Below are 16283 nucleotides of genomic sequence, written 5' to 3' on the forward strand. Positions count from 1 at the left end.
TGTTTTGAGCTGAGGAAGTCGAAACAGATAATTTCCTAAAATTCTAATCCATCATAATCCGGTTTTGTCTGTTTGGATAGGGGGTCCGGGTTTTTTTCGGGAAAAATATCGTTTAATACGCGAACTTTCAAAAAGTGACCATTTAATACGTAAACTTCGTATATGGCCATTTAATACGTGTAAAAATCGTTGACCGGCCATTTCACATAAACTTAATCGTTGACCAGGCCAAAATCCACATGACGTTATCTGACCGTCGATTATAGTGAAACGATGTCACTATTCATCTAATTATAGGAACAATCCACATGTGACCACACGACGTTATTAAATGACATTTTCATTGTTTCGATTATAGTGAAACGACGTTGTGTAGATTCCTATGTTTTCATGTTTTAGATTCTTGTAATCTTGAAAAAGATCATTGTTCATGTGTTGATGAAGCTAAGGAACAATAATCACATTTTCAAATGGGTTGATGAAGCTTTGATCAATGAGATAGAGACATTGACAGCAAGGCATGGTGAAATCGAGAAGGAGCTGAAAGAGCTTAGAACAGAGAGGTTGGAGTTTGAGAAGATGGTTTCCGAGAAGGTGGAAATGAACATGGAGAAGGAGTTGAATGAGAAAGTTGAAGAAGCTTTGTCTGAAGCGAAAACAAGCAATAAGAAGATGATGATTGTCGTAGTGTTCGGGTGTATGATCATGATCGGATTCTCTAAACTTGTAGGATGAATGTGTTAGGTGTGGTTAATGTATGTTTGATTTAGGTTTGGAAATGTGATCTTGGTACGTTTGGTCAATGTATGTTTGTTGTAGCTTTGTGTTTGTTCGTTTATGTGTTTAAGTGAATGACAATGCATGTTTAAGTGAAATCAAGAAAGCAATATCCAAATTTGTGAAAGCAATATCCAAATTTAAACATTCCATTCGTTCAAGTCAACAATCATCCAAAAGATTCAAAATAAATAAGTTAAGAATACATAAGTCATTGTGGTCGAAAAATACATCAAAGACAACCACAATATAAGTACCCTATGTCTTCTACCCTAGTTCTTCTAAGCTATGACGATTTCTTCTCAAGTTTGAGTGAGTGAACCTTGACTTGGTTCAGGCTGAGATAGCTGCGAAGAAGAAATTGAAGCCTGCAAAAGAAGACCAAGTGTTTGTATAATCCAACAAGAGTGAACCAAAATGACATAAATTATCTAACCACAAACCTTGTCTTTCTTATGGTGTCTTGAATTATGATCAGCTGCCCCACAAACTCCACAATGCATGATTCTTTTCTTACCTTTTGGCTGCTTCTTAGTAGGAGACTCATTCACACCGTTCTTCCTTTTCTTCTCAGCCTTTGTCATTTTCTTGTCTTCTTCGCCTTCTGTTGGAGGAGGTACATACACTCTCAGACCATTACTCTCGGGCCAGAACTTAGGGCCCCTTTGTGGAAAAAGGCCATCCGTGTAATTCTTCCTCCACATTGCTGTCCTAAACCAGCAACATACAAAGTTCTCTGGTTCAAGCTTCTTGTGGATGATGACGCTATATGCATGCTCACATGGGATGCCACAAATTTGCCACTTTATGCAGGTACAAGTGTAAGCCTGCAAGTCTACACGGTGAAGATCTCCACCATGCCTCACTTCATACATCCCATTGGTACTTGGAGACACCTTCGCAGCAGCAGCGACTTTGTGCTCACCAGCTAAGAACTTTGTAACATAAGGTGTACAAACACCTACAAAGTAAGAGAAATATATGCTTTAAAGGGAGTCAAGGCTATATCACATGTTAAGAATCTGCAAAGAACAAGGCTTAATAGAGTAGCTAACCTGTGTGAGTATGGGATTCAACAGATCTTTTAGCAATCCTCACCATAGCCATTCTTCTGATTGTCTCTAACATCGCAACAAATGGCTTCTCTCTTGCCTTGTTCAAAGATCCGTTGAAAGACTCCACTGAGTTGTTGTCAACGTCTTCACAGAAGCTGCCTATCTTCTGGAATGCCCTAACCCAACTCCTTGGTTTTGTCTTCATCACAGACTCATAGACTTTAGTGTCATAGCACCGTATCTTCTCCAAATGCTGCTTATACTCTTTCTCATTGTAAGACCAATCCAAATTCCATAGCAGTGGTTTTATCATTGTTTTACTGCCATAAATCTTCTTCGAGTTCCCATAAATGTGTTGTACACACATCCGGTGCTCTATCTTGGGTAACTCAAGTTGAACCGCTGCTATTAAACCTGAAACAATAAGACAAACATTTTTTTTTGGGAATATCTGGAAGTTCAGGCCTAAAGGCCCTACATCTCCGAGAGGCGGGACCCACACCAGGTTAAATTCATCTCCTTTGGAGAAGAGATCCCTCCCTACGTGCCTCGAACCCAACACCTCCACCTGGAAGATTTACCACTAGGCCAACAACACCTTGGTAATAAGACAAACATTAGCTAACACTAAAGAGACACAAATGACACTAAGCTACCTTTTGCCTATCTGATATCATGATGAAGCCTTCACCATCACTTAATCTGAAGTCTTCTTTCAGCAGCTTCATAAACCACACCCAGTTATCTGTGTTCTCTACTTTAACAACCCCCCAAGCTATAGGATATATGCGATTGTTTGCATCCCTACCTTAGGCTACAAGTAACTGTCCCTTAACCTTATTCTTTAGAAAACAACCATCAATGCCTATTAGAGGCCTACAAGACTCCTTCCATGTCCTTCTAAGACTGTCAAAGCATACATAGAACCTATTGAACATGTCTTTACCATCATCACTCGTGAGACATTCAACTTCAACCCGTGAATCCTTGTTTGCTTCAAGTATCTCAGCCGCATAATCCCTTAATCTTGCAAACTGATCATCGTACTCCTTCTCAATCCATTGCAAAGCCTTCTTTCTAGCAGACTGACATTGATTCCTAGTGACACTTATCTTCCATTGTTCCCTAATGATTTCTTCTATCTTTGTGGGCATGTAAAATTCAGGACTATCCCTAATCTTATCAACAAATAACCGAGCTATATGCGGCACCTTAAACATCTCACATTCTCCATTAGGGATACAGCTATATGTATCAACAAACTTCCTAATCTTCCACATATTATCACTCGGGAGAATTGCCGCATAAATTTTCCACTCACACTTAGCTCCACCTTTTTTACCGTCACAACCAACACAAATGAACCCAATTTTATCTTTATCATACCTGTATTGCTTTATATTGCATCCGGTTTTGAGAGCGTAATCAACAACCGCCTCTTTGAACGCAACCCACTGAAAAAACTCTGCTTGTGGTACAAATAACCATCACCACGCCTTATATCTGTGTCAAATCTTTCGGTTTTTTCTTCATCATCACTCTCCGGGTACATATCGTGGCGAATTGGTGGTTCGTCAGTCCACTCCTTTAGCAGTTCTTCCATGTGAAACTCATCTCTTTCTTCAGCTTCGGAATCGACATCACCAACAAGATCAGGGTCGTGAAGGACTAATGACATCGATCAAAGCTTCTAGGGTTTGGGAAAAATCGATTTGGGTTTCTAGGGTTCGTCGTGAGAAATTTGGGAATTTTTCGATTTGGTTTCGATTTGTTTTTTGGTCTTAAACGGGTTGTAATTCGGGTTTAGGCTGGTTCTAATTAGATTTATTTGGTTAAATCATCGGTTTGGTATACAGTAAACCAATTAAACCCAGAGCTATGGGGTTTTAAATCTCGAACTTACGATTCATGGACATTAGGCTCTCGAACTTTCAATTAGTGGGGAAATAAGCGTTTAACTTCTGTTTCATGGGTATATAGATAGAGGTCAAAGATCGGGGTTTATTTAGCCAGATATGATAGTTATCGTGGGGAAATAGACCGTTTTTCTGCCAAAAAGATATACCGTTATCGGTCTGGTAACGTTAAATAACGTCGTGTGGATTTTGACCTGATTATGATTACGTGAAATGACCAATCAACAATTTTTACATGTATACGAAGTTCACGTATTAAATGACTACTTTTTAAAAGTTTGCGTATTAAACGATATTTTCTCGTTTTTTTTCCCAGCTCTAACCATATATATCTCACATAAAATTAGGGTTACGAAGTGGACCTTTTATAAATAGAGGATAAGAGACCATCATCGAAAACTCAAAGAAAAAGGAGACACTAGCTAAGAAATTTACCTTGCACTTTTGATCTGTGTTCTCAGTAGATTATTCGTACCACCATGGTCGGCGGGGAAGTTAAAATTCTTCGCGGGTACGAACTCCGTCTCATCCGGTGCACCGTCTCTTTGCCACTATCAGATCCTCCTCTCGATGAATCCCAACCCGGAACCCATCCACACGACTCTCTTATAAAGTCCCTTTTGTCTTCAATCGAGGCTGGGAACTATCTTGAAGCTTTAGCCTCCGAAGCTACTAATCTAATACTCGGAGAGTACGAGTTCGACCCGGTTGATTCCGCCGAGCGAGTTTACTCCGAGCTTCTCAACAAAGTCGAATCGTTCGTGTTGAACGATTCTTCGGATGAAATCGATAAGGCTCGGCGTTCTTTTCTTGTGATGTGCTTAGCAATCGCGGCTGCTTTTTGGTTCACTTGTTGCAATTTGACCGGGTAAGTTGCCTATTTTAACTTTGAATTTCCAATATTGAGAAATTTTGGACTCGAATTGGATTCTGGTTATTTGCATTGAGTCGTTTGTTTGCTTTTGAACTCTTAGGTCGACGCAAGGATCAACAAAATGTTCGTTACCGTTTAGAGTACCAGAAAGTAAGGAATTGGTTGAATGGGAGAACTGGGCTAAGATTCATCTCATGTCTGCAGGTTCTGACTTGCTCGGGAAGTTTTCTAATCTCCAGGTACTATCTCCCTTCTGTATCTTTTCAAGTTCGTTGCCTAGTTTTTTCTCCATAGTCTGTGTGATGATTATATCCTGCAAGGGTCTAAGCTGTGTATCCTAGGCATTCATTTCTGTATTTGTTTGTAGTGAACTCTTGTGTAACCCAAACTACTTTTTTCTCCTTGCAGCATTTAGTTTTTGCTAGATTGCTGCTGTTAAAGTTGAAAGATTTGTTGTTTGAGACAAGTGCCTCTGAAACTTTTCAACTTAGGAGTATTTCATGGTGGCTTGTCAGAGTCTTACTTATTCATCAAAGAGTTCTTCACGAGCCATCTTCATCTTTGTTTGAGATGTTGCAAGTTTACATGGCCGAAGCTCTAGACCATTTTGGAGCATTGGAAAAAGTCGAAAGCTACTGGGGTGCCAAGTTGCTACAAGACGAAGCTTCATCCATCACGTCAATCATCCATCTGGAAGCATGTGTACTGCAATATATATATCGAAGGATTGACCCTTTTCGGTAAGTTAATGGTTTTGTCTTTGCCTACATCTTACATGTTTTATAGCTTTTTGTGACAAGATTACTTTGCTTTCGCCTTATGGTTCCTTTTGCGGCTCATGTAGTTACGAAATTGAGCTTGTATGGCACATGTGTATATAGTTGTTACTTTTCTCATTTATGATACCTATTACATACCATTTCCTACTCTCCTGCTTTAGTATATTGGTCTTGATTCGGAGTAAATTTGTCAGGTTGCAGCTTGAATCTGCTAAAGCAGCAGCAGGGCTAGAGTTCTCTGTTACTGGGGCTCTGGGATTTCGTACTATTCACCAAGTAAGCTATGAGATATATTTTGTCTGTTATATAGATTCAGCTATGTTATTCTAATCTCCTCTGATCTTGCTATATAGGTAGTGCCAAAGGCACAGATGGTATTGGTAGCCAATACTAGCTCATCCAATGGGGCTGTGAGGTTGGCCTCTGAGAAAGCTGATGTTGGACCTTATGGAGCTTGGGAAGGTGAAACACCTCAAGTGTTTATGACTCCCAAACTAGTGAACAACGAGAGTGAAGCTGGCACAGATTCAGTGCCCTTAAAACCAGTTGAACAGGCATTGATTTTGGCCCAGTGCCTTCTAATTGAAAGGGGTAGTCGGCACGATGCAATGCAAAGTAAGTGAACTCGAATTCAAAAGTATTTGCAATGTTTATTTCTCAAAACCGAGCTTAGGTGGAAAGATAGAGAAGAACATTAACAATTCTGCCTACAATTAAGTCACTAGGCATTAGTTGTGACTGCAATTCAAGAACCTTGAATAGAGAAGATGCAATTGTCTACTCTTGTTTCTGTGTCGACTAGTTTCACTCACTTGTGTTGAATCTAATACCCTTTTTTTCTTTCTGCAGGTTGGGATATGGCTCCATATATTGAGGCAATTGATTCTCAAAAGTCAACCTATTTTGTTGTAAGTCTTCAGTCTTTCGGTTAATTAAAGTGACTGAATTTAAATGTTGATGTATGGAGCTGTTCGTTTTTCATTTTGTGTCACAACCTATCCAACTAAAACAAACTGACTGACTTTTTGTCCTTCCAACATAGAATAGCTACGGTGTTTTTGTGACTTATTGCGTGTTCGATGGGAATCATCTCGATATCGTACAAGGGAACGCGCCCGGGATATGATGGATAAGCTGGTATGTGTGAACAGCCCTTATACTTATCAATTTGGTTTTCTTTTTGGATTGTATATCCTCCTGGCTCAAACACTCATTTTGTAGCATTATTTCATTCCGTCCTTTATTGTAGCTCTGATAGTTTTCCTTTATCAGGTTGGAGCTATTAGCAAGAGCGATCCTGGAGTATCAAATCGGATCCCTTTATGCTATGCAGTGTATCTTCCTACTATTCCTGCTTTGAGAAAGTAGGATATTCTGTTTATGTGCATGTATAGATATCATTTTCGGGTTTCTCTGCGGTCTTATTTATCGTTCCATTTTGATTTTATCAATAGGGAATATGGTGAGCTTCTGGTGAGTTGTGGTTATGTTGGGGAAGCAATCACAATATTTGAGAGCCTGGAATTGTGGGATAATCTAATTTACTGCTACTGGTAAACTAAATTATGAATACTGCGTCTGTAATGGAATTCAGCTTTCGCTTGTTTTGATTTTATGAATATGGCTTTCATCTTCTGTTGCAAAACTTATTATATTCTTGTGTAATTTTAGCTCCATGGGAAAGAAATCAGCGGCTGTAGATCTCATCAATGCACGGCTTCTTGAACGCCCAAATGACCCAAGATTATGGTAATCTATTCTCTGATAGTACTCTTTGTCTGTTCTTTTCCTGTTGCTTATATATCGTAATTATTAAATGGTTGTGAAGTGCCACAATTATCTACTTTGAATGTACTCTTAATCTATGTGCGGATATTTCTTTGATCACTAGGAAGTTATTATTGTATCATAACATTAAAGTAAATTTGATGATAAAAATTGGTTTCAGGTGTTCATTGGGTGATGTTACGATTTCCGATTCCTGTTATGAAAAAGCCCTGGAAGTTTCAAATGACAAATCAGTTCGTGCTAAGGTAGTTTGAGATACAAAACAGAAAAATCTTTTTTTGTCCATCTCTTTTAGTCCATGCTCTAATTATCTTCATCTTGCAGCGGGCTCTTGCTCGAAGCGCATACAATCGCGGTGATTTTGAGAAGTCGAAGATACTGTGGTATGTTTGAACATTTTGGTTCTTTCCTTATTAATTTTTTCTTTCTCTACAAGGGAAATGGAGTTATGAACTTGGCCCTTCAGGCTGATTTACTTGTGAGATGTCTCATTTTTTTCTCCTACTCTAGGGAGGCTGCAATGGCGTTAAATTCTCTGTATTCAGATGGTTGGTTTGCTCTTGGTGCTGCTGCGTTGAAGGTATTTTACTTCATCTTCTCCTATAGCTTAGTAGCAATATATTTCCACTCCAAATCTAACTTGATAAACAATTGGAATTCTTGTCATGCTGGCTGAGAGATATACTAATTTAACATGTCCGACATGATACAATAGGCCAGGGATCTTCAGAAAGCACTGGATGCATTCACTTTAGCTGTTCATCTTGATCCTGACAATTGGCTGGCTTGGAACAACATTGCTAGTCTGTAAGCATTTCAGTTACACTAGTCTGCTCTGTTGGTGCTGAAAATTAATTGTTTTCTTCACGAATGCCTTACTATTTAACTTGGTGTCTCACTGCTCACCTACTTTATGTTTCATATACTATGGATGGTGCTGAATGTTTAATAATAATCTGTGAGTGCAGGCATATGATTAAGAAAAAGAGCAAAGAATCATTCATTGCATTCAAAGAAGTGCTTAAATTAAAGTATCTCTCTATCCTTTACGGTCTGTTACTTGAGCTAACAAAATCAGAATTAGTAATTGAAAAATATTTTGTATCAACAGCCGAGACAGCTGGCAGATATGGGAGAATTTCAGCCATGTAGCTATGGATGTGGGAAATACTGATCAGGTAAATGCAGCAATTAATTATTCTACTCTTGTATATTTTTTTCTATTTTAGCTTAGGATGTAAACGAGTTGGTTTCATCTTTGTGCTTTTTTTTTTTGTTTCTTCCAGGCCTTTGAAGCTATACAACAGATAATGAGATTGACCCAAAACAAGAGTATCAGTGTTGTTTTATTGGACCGTTTAATGACAGATTTGGAAAATAGGAATATATCATACGAATCTTCTTCAAATGAATTAATAAAGACAAAACCAACAACGACCGAAAGACTCTACATAGAGTTGTTTGGGAAAATTATTCAGCAGGTTAGCAAAATATCTCAAAACTTTTACATCTTTTTTCTTTTTCTTCGTCTTATGTGTTTCTCTTTTTTATAGATTGTCAAAACAGAAAGTACATTTGAAAACTGGGGATTATACGCAAGATGGAGTAGAATCAATGGAGATCTTACGATATGTAGCGAGGCACTGTTAAAACAAGTGCGATCATATCTGGTAATGATTGACTAGTTTGTAAAGCTTTTTTTTTTTTTTGATATTTGAGTAGCTTTTGATGACATATCGGTAATGCTTTCAGGGGGTAGAAATGTGGAAAGACAAAGAGCGTTTCAAGAAGTTTGCAAGAGCATCATTGGAACTTTGTAGAGTGTACATAGAGATCTCAGCGTCTGTAGAAAGCAAACGAGAACTGTTTAGTGCTGAGATGCATTTGAAGAACACAATCAAACAAGTAATAAACTGAACTTGTGGTCAATTACTTGCAACATTACTAAGATTTTTGAGCAGAATAAATAAATGGCGATATATTTTCTTGTGTTTGTGTCTAGGCTAGAAAGAGCTTTGGTGAGACTGAAGAATTGAAGGAGCTTGAAAGTTGCCTTGAGGAGGTCAGAAATGTTACGCAGAAGTTTGAAGGGACTACAAACATTAAAACATAAAAGAACGCAGACTTGTGAGAGTTTCAGATCATAATGTAATGGTTCTTTTTTTTTCTTTCTGAGTTTTGAGTTTACTTTGTATTTGAAATTCCCTTTTGGGATCTTCATTACCGAAATATAACTTATAAAGTGAAGGGTGAACCTTTTTATTCACCACCTTTTCCGTGTTAACCAACAAAAGCATGCTTAGTTAAATCATGTTTAAATTAAATAATAAATTAAATTATAATTACAAAACAGAAAAGAAAAATGGAAACAAAAAATCTTGTTATTCAACTTACGTTGACGTTAACGTCATCTACTCTTATTTTTATTTTATTTTAAATTTTGTTTATGACTAAATTTAGCAATTGTTTTAAAAGAATAAGATTTTAATAAAAAGAAACAAAATCTGACGTCTTCTCCTCCCTTTTTTATATAAAAAAAAGAATATAGATTAAGGTTATGTATTATTTCTTTTAACCCAATTTATTTTTTGAAGTTCTTTTCAAAAGTACGACAGATTTTCTAAAGGAGAAAACAATATTTTATTTTTAAATTATCAAATCCAGGTTAAGTTTCAAATTTTCTTATCTTCGTTAAAAAAATATTTTTGAAAGCTGGTTGTGAAAGAATAGAGACAGTTAATTATAATTGATACATGTGTGAATTTTTATATTAATTCATTTTGTTGTTTGTTATTGAACTTGTTAATCAGGATACGTTAAGAACAACCTTCGAATTTTGTGGTTGTTAAACAAAGATGAACTCACAACTTTACCTAAGGTAAACCACAAATATCAATTAACTAAATATATATATATATATATATATATATATATAATAATAATATTAATAATATTAGATGATTAATGCAGTTGCAATGGAGAGTAATCATATAAGTGAAGAGTTTTTTGTCGAGGAAAAAGATGACCCAATAAGTGAAAACGAAGCTTCGGCCAATGAATTTGAAGAAGAAGATGAAATAGCTAACAACGAGGATGACGTTGTAACTGAAGAGACTGCTGCTTTAGAAGCAAATAATGATAATGAGAAGAAAGATTAAATACATATTAGAATGGAGTTCAGTGCTGATGAGATTGCATATATAACTTATAAAAAGTATGGAGACAATCATGGTTTCAATGTAAGAAAACAACGGAGGATGAAAACAAGAGAGAAGGTAGTAAGGCTTCTTTATGTTTGCTCAAAACATGGGTATAGAAAAGAACCTAATTGTTGTGCTTCTTTGAACACTACGAGAGGGTGTTGGGGGATCAACGATATAAGGAATTACTTGCTGATTTTAATATGATGCATACCTCTCCGGTATTATGTGCTACTGTAGAGATGTTCTAACATGCAGAGGAACTGTATACACACAAAAGTTTTAGCTTGTTCCAGAAACAATACATAGTTATTGGTGATTATGTTGCCAACAAGGTTAGTAAGTCTGAGATGATATATAAATATAAAGTATCTTATCGTGGTGTAGCACGTGAGCATTTGGTCAATTATGATGTTGCAAACGAGACAATATGTTGTAGTTGCATGAAGTTTAGTTTTGCTGGGATTTTATGTCGTCATTGTTGGGGTCAGATTCCCCCACAAGCAAGACCGAGCCAAACAGTCTAAGAATTACAATCACCTCATGGTTAAACATATGATTGGCCCCTAGCCTAGAACAAAACACCTCGGGACCTTATTCGATCAACCGTCTCAGAGAGAGTTCAAAAAATGGCTCGGGTGTTAATCCTATGAACACAGCCCGAGCCAATCGTGAGAACGCTGCGGAAAACATCTATATCGCCTCGGGAGACAGCCAACTGAGTTTAATGGACAGTCATCAAGCGCGCCCCAAGCCGGTACATACTGTTTGCCCGAAGCCACCTCTCAAACACCACCGAGCCGTGAGAAACACCCGAGGCAAAGTCTTGTAAAAATCATTCATTCTCAAAGGATCATTTTCGGTAAAATAGGATCTTTTATGGGACTTTCGGAAATGATAAAGGAGAATCTTTGAAAATAATGTCGAATAAGGAAATCTTCCCAAAGCCTTCGGAGAATAAGGAAAATATTTTTAAGACGAATATCCTCTAGAACCGACTTAAAGATAAATGGAAATCTTTCAAGAATATCGCTAGAGAGGCGGTTTAACGACCCTATATAAAGCGCCTCAGGGACTTCACAAAAGGGAGATCTTTGGATACTCACAAGAAACACATAATTATATACCTAGTGAGAACTACGAATGGCTTGATCCCTTCACAAGGTACGTAGGCAATCCATCACGGATGCAGCAATACCTTTTAAAAACCCTAATTCTTTCTCTGTTCTTGATCAAAACCCTAATCTATTTTACAAGAGATTAGAATCTCCTTCGTAATCGAGTCTTTGATGAAATACCTAATGAAGAAAAATTACTAGATTTGTTTTCCCCTTTTAAACAAATCTATTGTGTGAATCCTTTGTTCAACATAAGTTCTTAAAGAGAATATTTTATTTCCTTTAATTTATCTTACATTTACAAAATATATTGTTGATTATTTAGTATCTGGGTAGTGATATGATGTCTTTCAGTAGATTTATTAGAGTTTATATGATTTATTTTTTATTTGAACCGACATTCGGAAATCTTTAGTCAAGTTGTAGGGTTTTTTTATATTGAAAATCAGTTTAAATCATACGCTTTAAATTTTTGAATGTGAAGAAAGTTTAGCTATTGTTTCGAATTTAGATAATTGGTAATAAATTCATTTCCATTTTCACCAAAAAATAGTAATACTGAATATTTTAGGTTTGTTTTTTTTATTGTAAAACATACCATTTTCACAAAAAATGAAAATAAAATTTAGTGCAGCGAAATTTTTTAATCAACTAAAGTGTCTTTTTAAAACACACTATAATTTATAAACATCAAAATTAATATTTTTAATTATTTTTGAACGATATATTAGCAATTATATATAAAATTTTATATATAATTTAATATAAATGTTATTCTATATTCAAAACTAAACCAAATATATAAAAACTTTCTAGTTAAAGATACATGAGAGTTTCAAAAATTATGTTATTCATATAGATGAAGGTTGTAGTTAAAATGCGTATTCATATGATGGAAAACCGTGTGAAAAAAAAAAATATGTAAAACCATATCGTAGGCACGCATTACACATATCTTGCAAGTTAGAAAGGGCATCATTATCAGAATTTGAAAACGTAAACGAAAGCATTTATAAACGATCAAGATCTAATATTTGTTTATACACCTAAATCTCATCGTGATACAAAGCTTAATACTTGCTATTTATTAAAGTAATAGTTTCTCTAAATTATAAACTCAATCCTTTTGTTTGATTATTACAAAAAAAAATATTCTATTCTTTATTAGTTTCTGGTTGAGAGAGCCAGAAAGAGGACTAGAAGCGGACAACTTGTGTCCACTACCATGAATGCTTTGTTCTCAAAATCCCGACCTTTCTTCTTCCCCATGCGAAAAATCAACATTACGGTTTATTAAATCTCTCTTGAAATAAAAAGAAACACAAAAGAAAGTAATGATTTTTAAATGCAACTCTGTATGTAGACTTTATGCATGAGAACTGAAGTGACATGTTCGTTTCATTGATCACTACATATTGGAATCTAAATAAACTTTTAAAGAAAACAATTCCATTAATAAGATTTTCTTGGAAAGTGTCAAAATTTAAGATCATGCTCAAGATATGTTGGACCTTTCGTCTTCGTCTTCCCTTATAAGTAGACCAATTAGATAGTGAGAGTTCACTTCGGAGTTCAGAGCTGTCTTCTTCATCTCTTGTCTTGTCCTCTAAAAAAAAATTGCTTTCTTCTTGTCGTTCTATTTTCTTGCTTGTAAACCAAGTTACCTATTTACATTCGTCTAGATCGATGTCTTATCTTGAAATGGACCACCAATTCAAGGAAACTTCACTTCAGTTTGGTGTTTTCCTCATGAATTTAACAACCAACACTCGAATTTGGAACGCTTTGCACAACGAGGCCGCCAATTCCACCCTAATCAAGAGTGTGCTTCAGGAAAATACTCTGGTACGTGATAACAATAATCTTTTTTTATTTTACATTCTTAAAACTGTTGATCATAAAATATGTAATATCTGTACTTTCTCTCTTCGTAGCATAATCACATAGTTTTGTTTTATGCTTCAGTTAAGTGATAGATAGTTATGCTTATGTTTCAGACAACAGAACAATGCGTTTGTGAAAGTGGTGCTCATGGTTCTGACCGTGTTACGAATATAATCCGTTCCGCTAAATTGAACTCTTCACAAGAAGCTGCAATCTTGAGCTGCCTTAAGATAAGGAACTGTAATCACAAGCACAGTGTGAAGCTGATATGGGGACCTCCTGGTACTGGCAAAACAAAGACGGTCGCTACTCTTCTCTTTTGCCTTCTTAAGCTAAGCTGCAAAACAGTTGTTTGTGCTCCTACAAACACAGCTATCGTAGAAGTAACATCGAGGCTCTTATCCTTATTTAAAACTTCTTCATCAGAACATTCTACTTATGGGCTAGGTAATATTGTTCTCTCTGGAAACCAGGCTCGAATGGGGATTAAAGAGAATGATGTTCTTCTCGATGTGTTTCTTGATGAGCGCATTGGAATACTCACAAGCCTGTTTTCACCTACTTCTGGATGGAAGCAGAGATTAGAGTCACTAATCGACTTTCTTGAGAACACAGAGGCCAAGTACGAGCATTACGTCCACTTATTGAAAGAAGTTGAAAGGATGAGTGAAGAAGCTGAAAAAAAGAAGAAAGGAGCTGATAAGAAGCCGAAAGCAATAAAGATTCTTACATTTGGAGAGTTTGTAAAGAAGACTTTTGATGGCTTCAGTGAAGAGTTGGAGAAAGGTATGGTTGATTTATGGACTCATCTTCCAAAGTCTTTCATTACGTCTGAAAATGTGAAGAGTATGGTCACAGCTCGTAAAGCTCTTCAGCGCGTAAGATATTTCTTGAAAGAGAATTTTTCTAGAGATGATTTTAAAAAGGGAAGTTTGAAATTTGATTGCTTCAACGGAGTCAGTGCTTATTGCCTTCAGATTCTACGTTTACTTCCTGAACGTTTTGAGGTTTCAGACATGCTGGAAAACAATGATACAAAAACATTTTGTCTACAGAATGCGGACATAATATTCTGTACAGCCTCAGGTGCTGCGGATATGAATCCGATAAGGACAGGATCGGTCGACCTTCTTGTGGTTGATGAGGCGGCTCAGCTTAAAGAATGTGAATCAGTGGCTGCTTTGCAACTTTCTGGACTTCGTCATGCTGTTCTAATAGGAGATGAGCTTCAACTGCCTGCAATGGTTCATAACGAGGTAGTCTCTTAAAACTGTCTTTATATTTTCTTAGTTATATATACTATAGTTTTCTAATCTTAGAATAATGTGGTAGATATGTGAAAAGGCGAAATTCGGAAGAAGCTTGTTCGAGAGATTGGTTCTGCTTGGTCACAACAAGCATTTGCTTAATGTTCAATATCGAATGCATCCTTCGATTAGTCGTTTCCCTAATAAAGAGTTCTATGGTGGGAGAATCAAAGATGCTGCTAATGTTCAAGAAAGTATTTATCAAAAGAGGTTTCTTCAAGGAAACATGTTTGGTTCCTTCTCTTTTATCAATGTTGGACGTGGAGAAGAAGAGTTTGGTGATGGACATAGTCCCAAAAACATGGTTGAAGTTGCTGTCATTTCCGAAATTATATCCAATCTTTTCAAAGGTATTATCTTTTATTGATTGATTAGTGAGTATCTTAATCTATAATCTGTTTTTTCATTAATTATTCTTCTGACTAATTTGCTTATTTTTTGAAACAGTTTCAAGTGAAAGAAGAATAAAGATGAGCGTTGGAGTGGTTTCACCATATAAAGGTCAGGTCAGAGCAATCCAAGAGAGAACCACAAATAAGTACAGCTCCTTATCAGGTCTTTTCACTTTGAATGTTCGGTCAGTAGATGGGTTTCAAGGTGGTGAAGAAGACATTATCATCATCTCTACCGTTAGAAGTAATGGTAACGGGAAAGTGGGATTTCTTAACAACCGTCAAAGAGCTAACGTGGCACTGACTCGAGCAAGACACTGTTTATGGGTGATTGGTAACGAGACAACTTTGGCTCTAAGTGGTTCGAGTTGGGCAAAACTGATAAGTGAGTCTAGGACACTTGGATGTTTCTACGATGCTGCTGATGAGAAGAATCTAAGAGATGCCATGAATGAGGCTTTGCTCGAGGATGTATCTACGAGTTTTGGTTCTCTTTCTATTAGGAATGGCTATGGGAAAAGAAATGCTTGGTAGTGTTTTGTTTATCTTGTTTTATGTTTTTGTATGTTTTCCTATCAAACTATCTATGGTATTTTTATGATATTTTATGGTATTTATGGTTTTCAATTTACTTAATTATAAAATTCGATTCACTTTTCATGAGATTACAAATTTTCTAAACCTTCTTTTTTATTTTATTTATTAAGTTGTCAAAAATAAGTTTTGAGTTTTAACTTGGGTCATTGAGTCTTCAAAATGGAGTCGTTTTGAACCATTTGTTCCCGGAAAAATACATGATGCCCGCTAACTTGTTTAACACTCCCAATACGAATGTCGGCTAAAGGCCCCAAATTTATCTAAGTATGTGCTGATCAGCCTACAATCACACCACCGTGGCAACGGCTCCTTGCGGTAATTACTGGCATAACCTCCCCCGCATTTTCTCCATAGAAACCCTCTCTTCTCTGGTGGATAATTTCAATTACTTGAGGAGCAGATAATATATTTCTAGAAGATGCTAAAAGATATACAAAAAAGAAATAAAAAAGAAGAAATACAAATAAGTCAAGTTAGATAAGTTTGTAAATTTTGTTTTAATAATAGAATTAAGGGTAGCTAATCTTATTATATAAAGTACAGTTTTGAAAGTTACTAACTCACGAGATCATGACACGTGTCAGGTCTATCATTGA

At 36.3% G+C, this 16283-nt stretch overlaps 2 protein-coding genes and 2 pseudogenes across 4 annotated transcripts; 3 read left to right on the forward strand and 1 right to left on the reverse strand.

Moving 5' to 3' along the window:
* Window positions 1–438: 438 nt before the first annotated feature.
* On the forward strand, window positions 439–735 carry AT5G37120 (annotated as a pseudogene; the record flags this gene model as incomplete). The annotated part of the gene is made up of 1 exon: window positions 439–735.
* Window positions 736–1113: 378 nt separating this feature from the next.
* On the reverse strand, window positions 1114–3510 carry AT5G37125 (annotated as a pseudogene; the record flags this gene model as incomplete). The annotated part of the gene is made up of 1 exon: window positions 1114–3510.
* Window positions 3511–4120: 610 nt separating this feature from the next.
* AT5G37130 (Protein prenylyltransferase superfamily protein) lies at window positions 4121–9527 on the forward strand. The gene is made up of 20 exons (NM_123072.4): window positions 4121–4616; window positions 4723–4861; window positions 5031–5362; window positions 5596–5677; window positions 5755–6016; window positions 6251–6309; window positions 6449–6538; window positions 6674–6765; window positions 6856–6954; window positions 7073–7150; window positions 7350–7434; window positions 7514–7572; window positions 7700–7769; window positions 7905–7996; window positions 8158–8220; window positions 8301–8367; window positions 8476–8670; window positions 8743–8859; window positions 8942–9094; window positions 9192–9527. Exons 1-20 carry the CDS (start codon window positions 4228–4230, stop codon window positions 9300–9302), a joined length of 2634 nt encoding a protein of 877 aa, NP_198529.3. The 5' UTR covers window positions 4121–4227; the 3' UTR covers window positions 9303–9527.
* A 3681-nt stretch (window positions 9528–13208) lies between these two features.
* Window positions 13209–15624, forward strand: AT5G37140 (P-loop containing nucleoside triphosphate hydrolases superfamily protein; the record flags this gene model as incomplete). The annotated part of the gene is made up of 4 exons (NM_123073.1): window positions 13209–13352; window positions 13505–14647; window positions 14736–15048; window positions 15146–15624. The coding sequence occupies 4 exons, from the start codon at window positions 13209–13211 to the stop codon at window positions 15622–15624; spliced, it is 2079 nt and encodes a 692-aa protein (NP_198530.1).
* Between the last annotated feature and the right edge of the window lie 659 nt (window positions 15625–16283).

Source organism: Arabidopsis thaliana, chromosome 5 (genome assembly GCF_000001735.4).
Source record: "Arabidopsis thaliana chromosome 5, partial sequence".
NCBI lineage: Eukaryota > Viridiplantae > Streptophyta > Magnoliopsida > Brassicales > Brassicaceae > Arabidopsis > Arabidopsis thaliana.

Bases quoted from the DNA above. Each gene is read 5' to 3' on its own strand.
- AT5G37130 (NM_123072.4), top strand. From the start codon at position 4,228: ATGGTCGGCGGGGAAGTTAAAATTCTTCGCGGGTACGAACTCCGTCTC. The intron at 6,539-6,673 runs GTATGTGTGAAC...TTCCTTTATCAG, and splicing joins GGGATATGATGGATAAGCTG to GTTGGAGCTATTAGCAAGAG. The intron at 6,766-6,855 runs GTAGGATATTCT...TTTTATCAATAG, and splicing joins ACTATTCCTGCTTTGAGAAA to GGAATATGGTGAGCTTCTGG.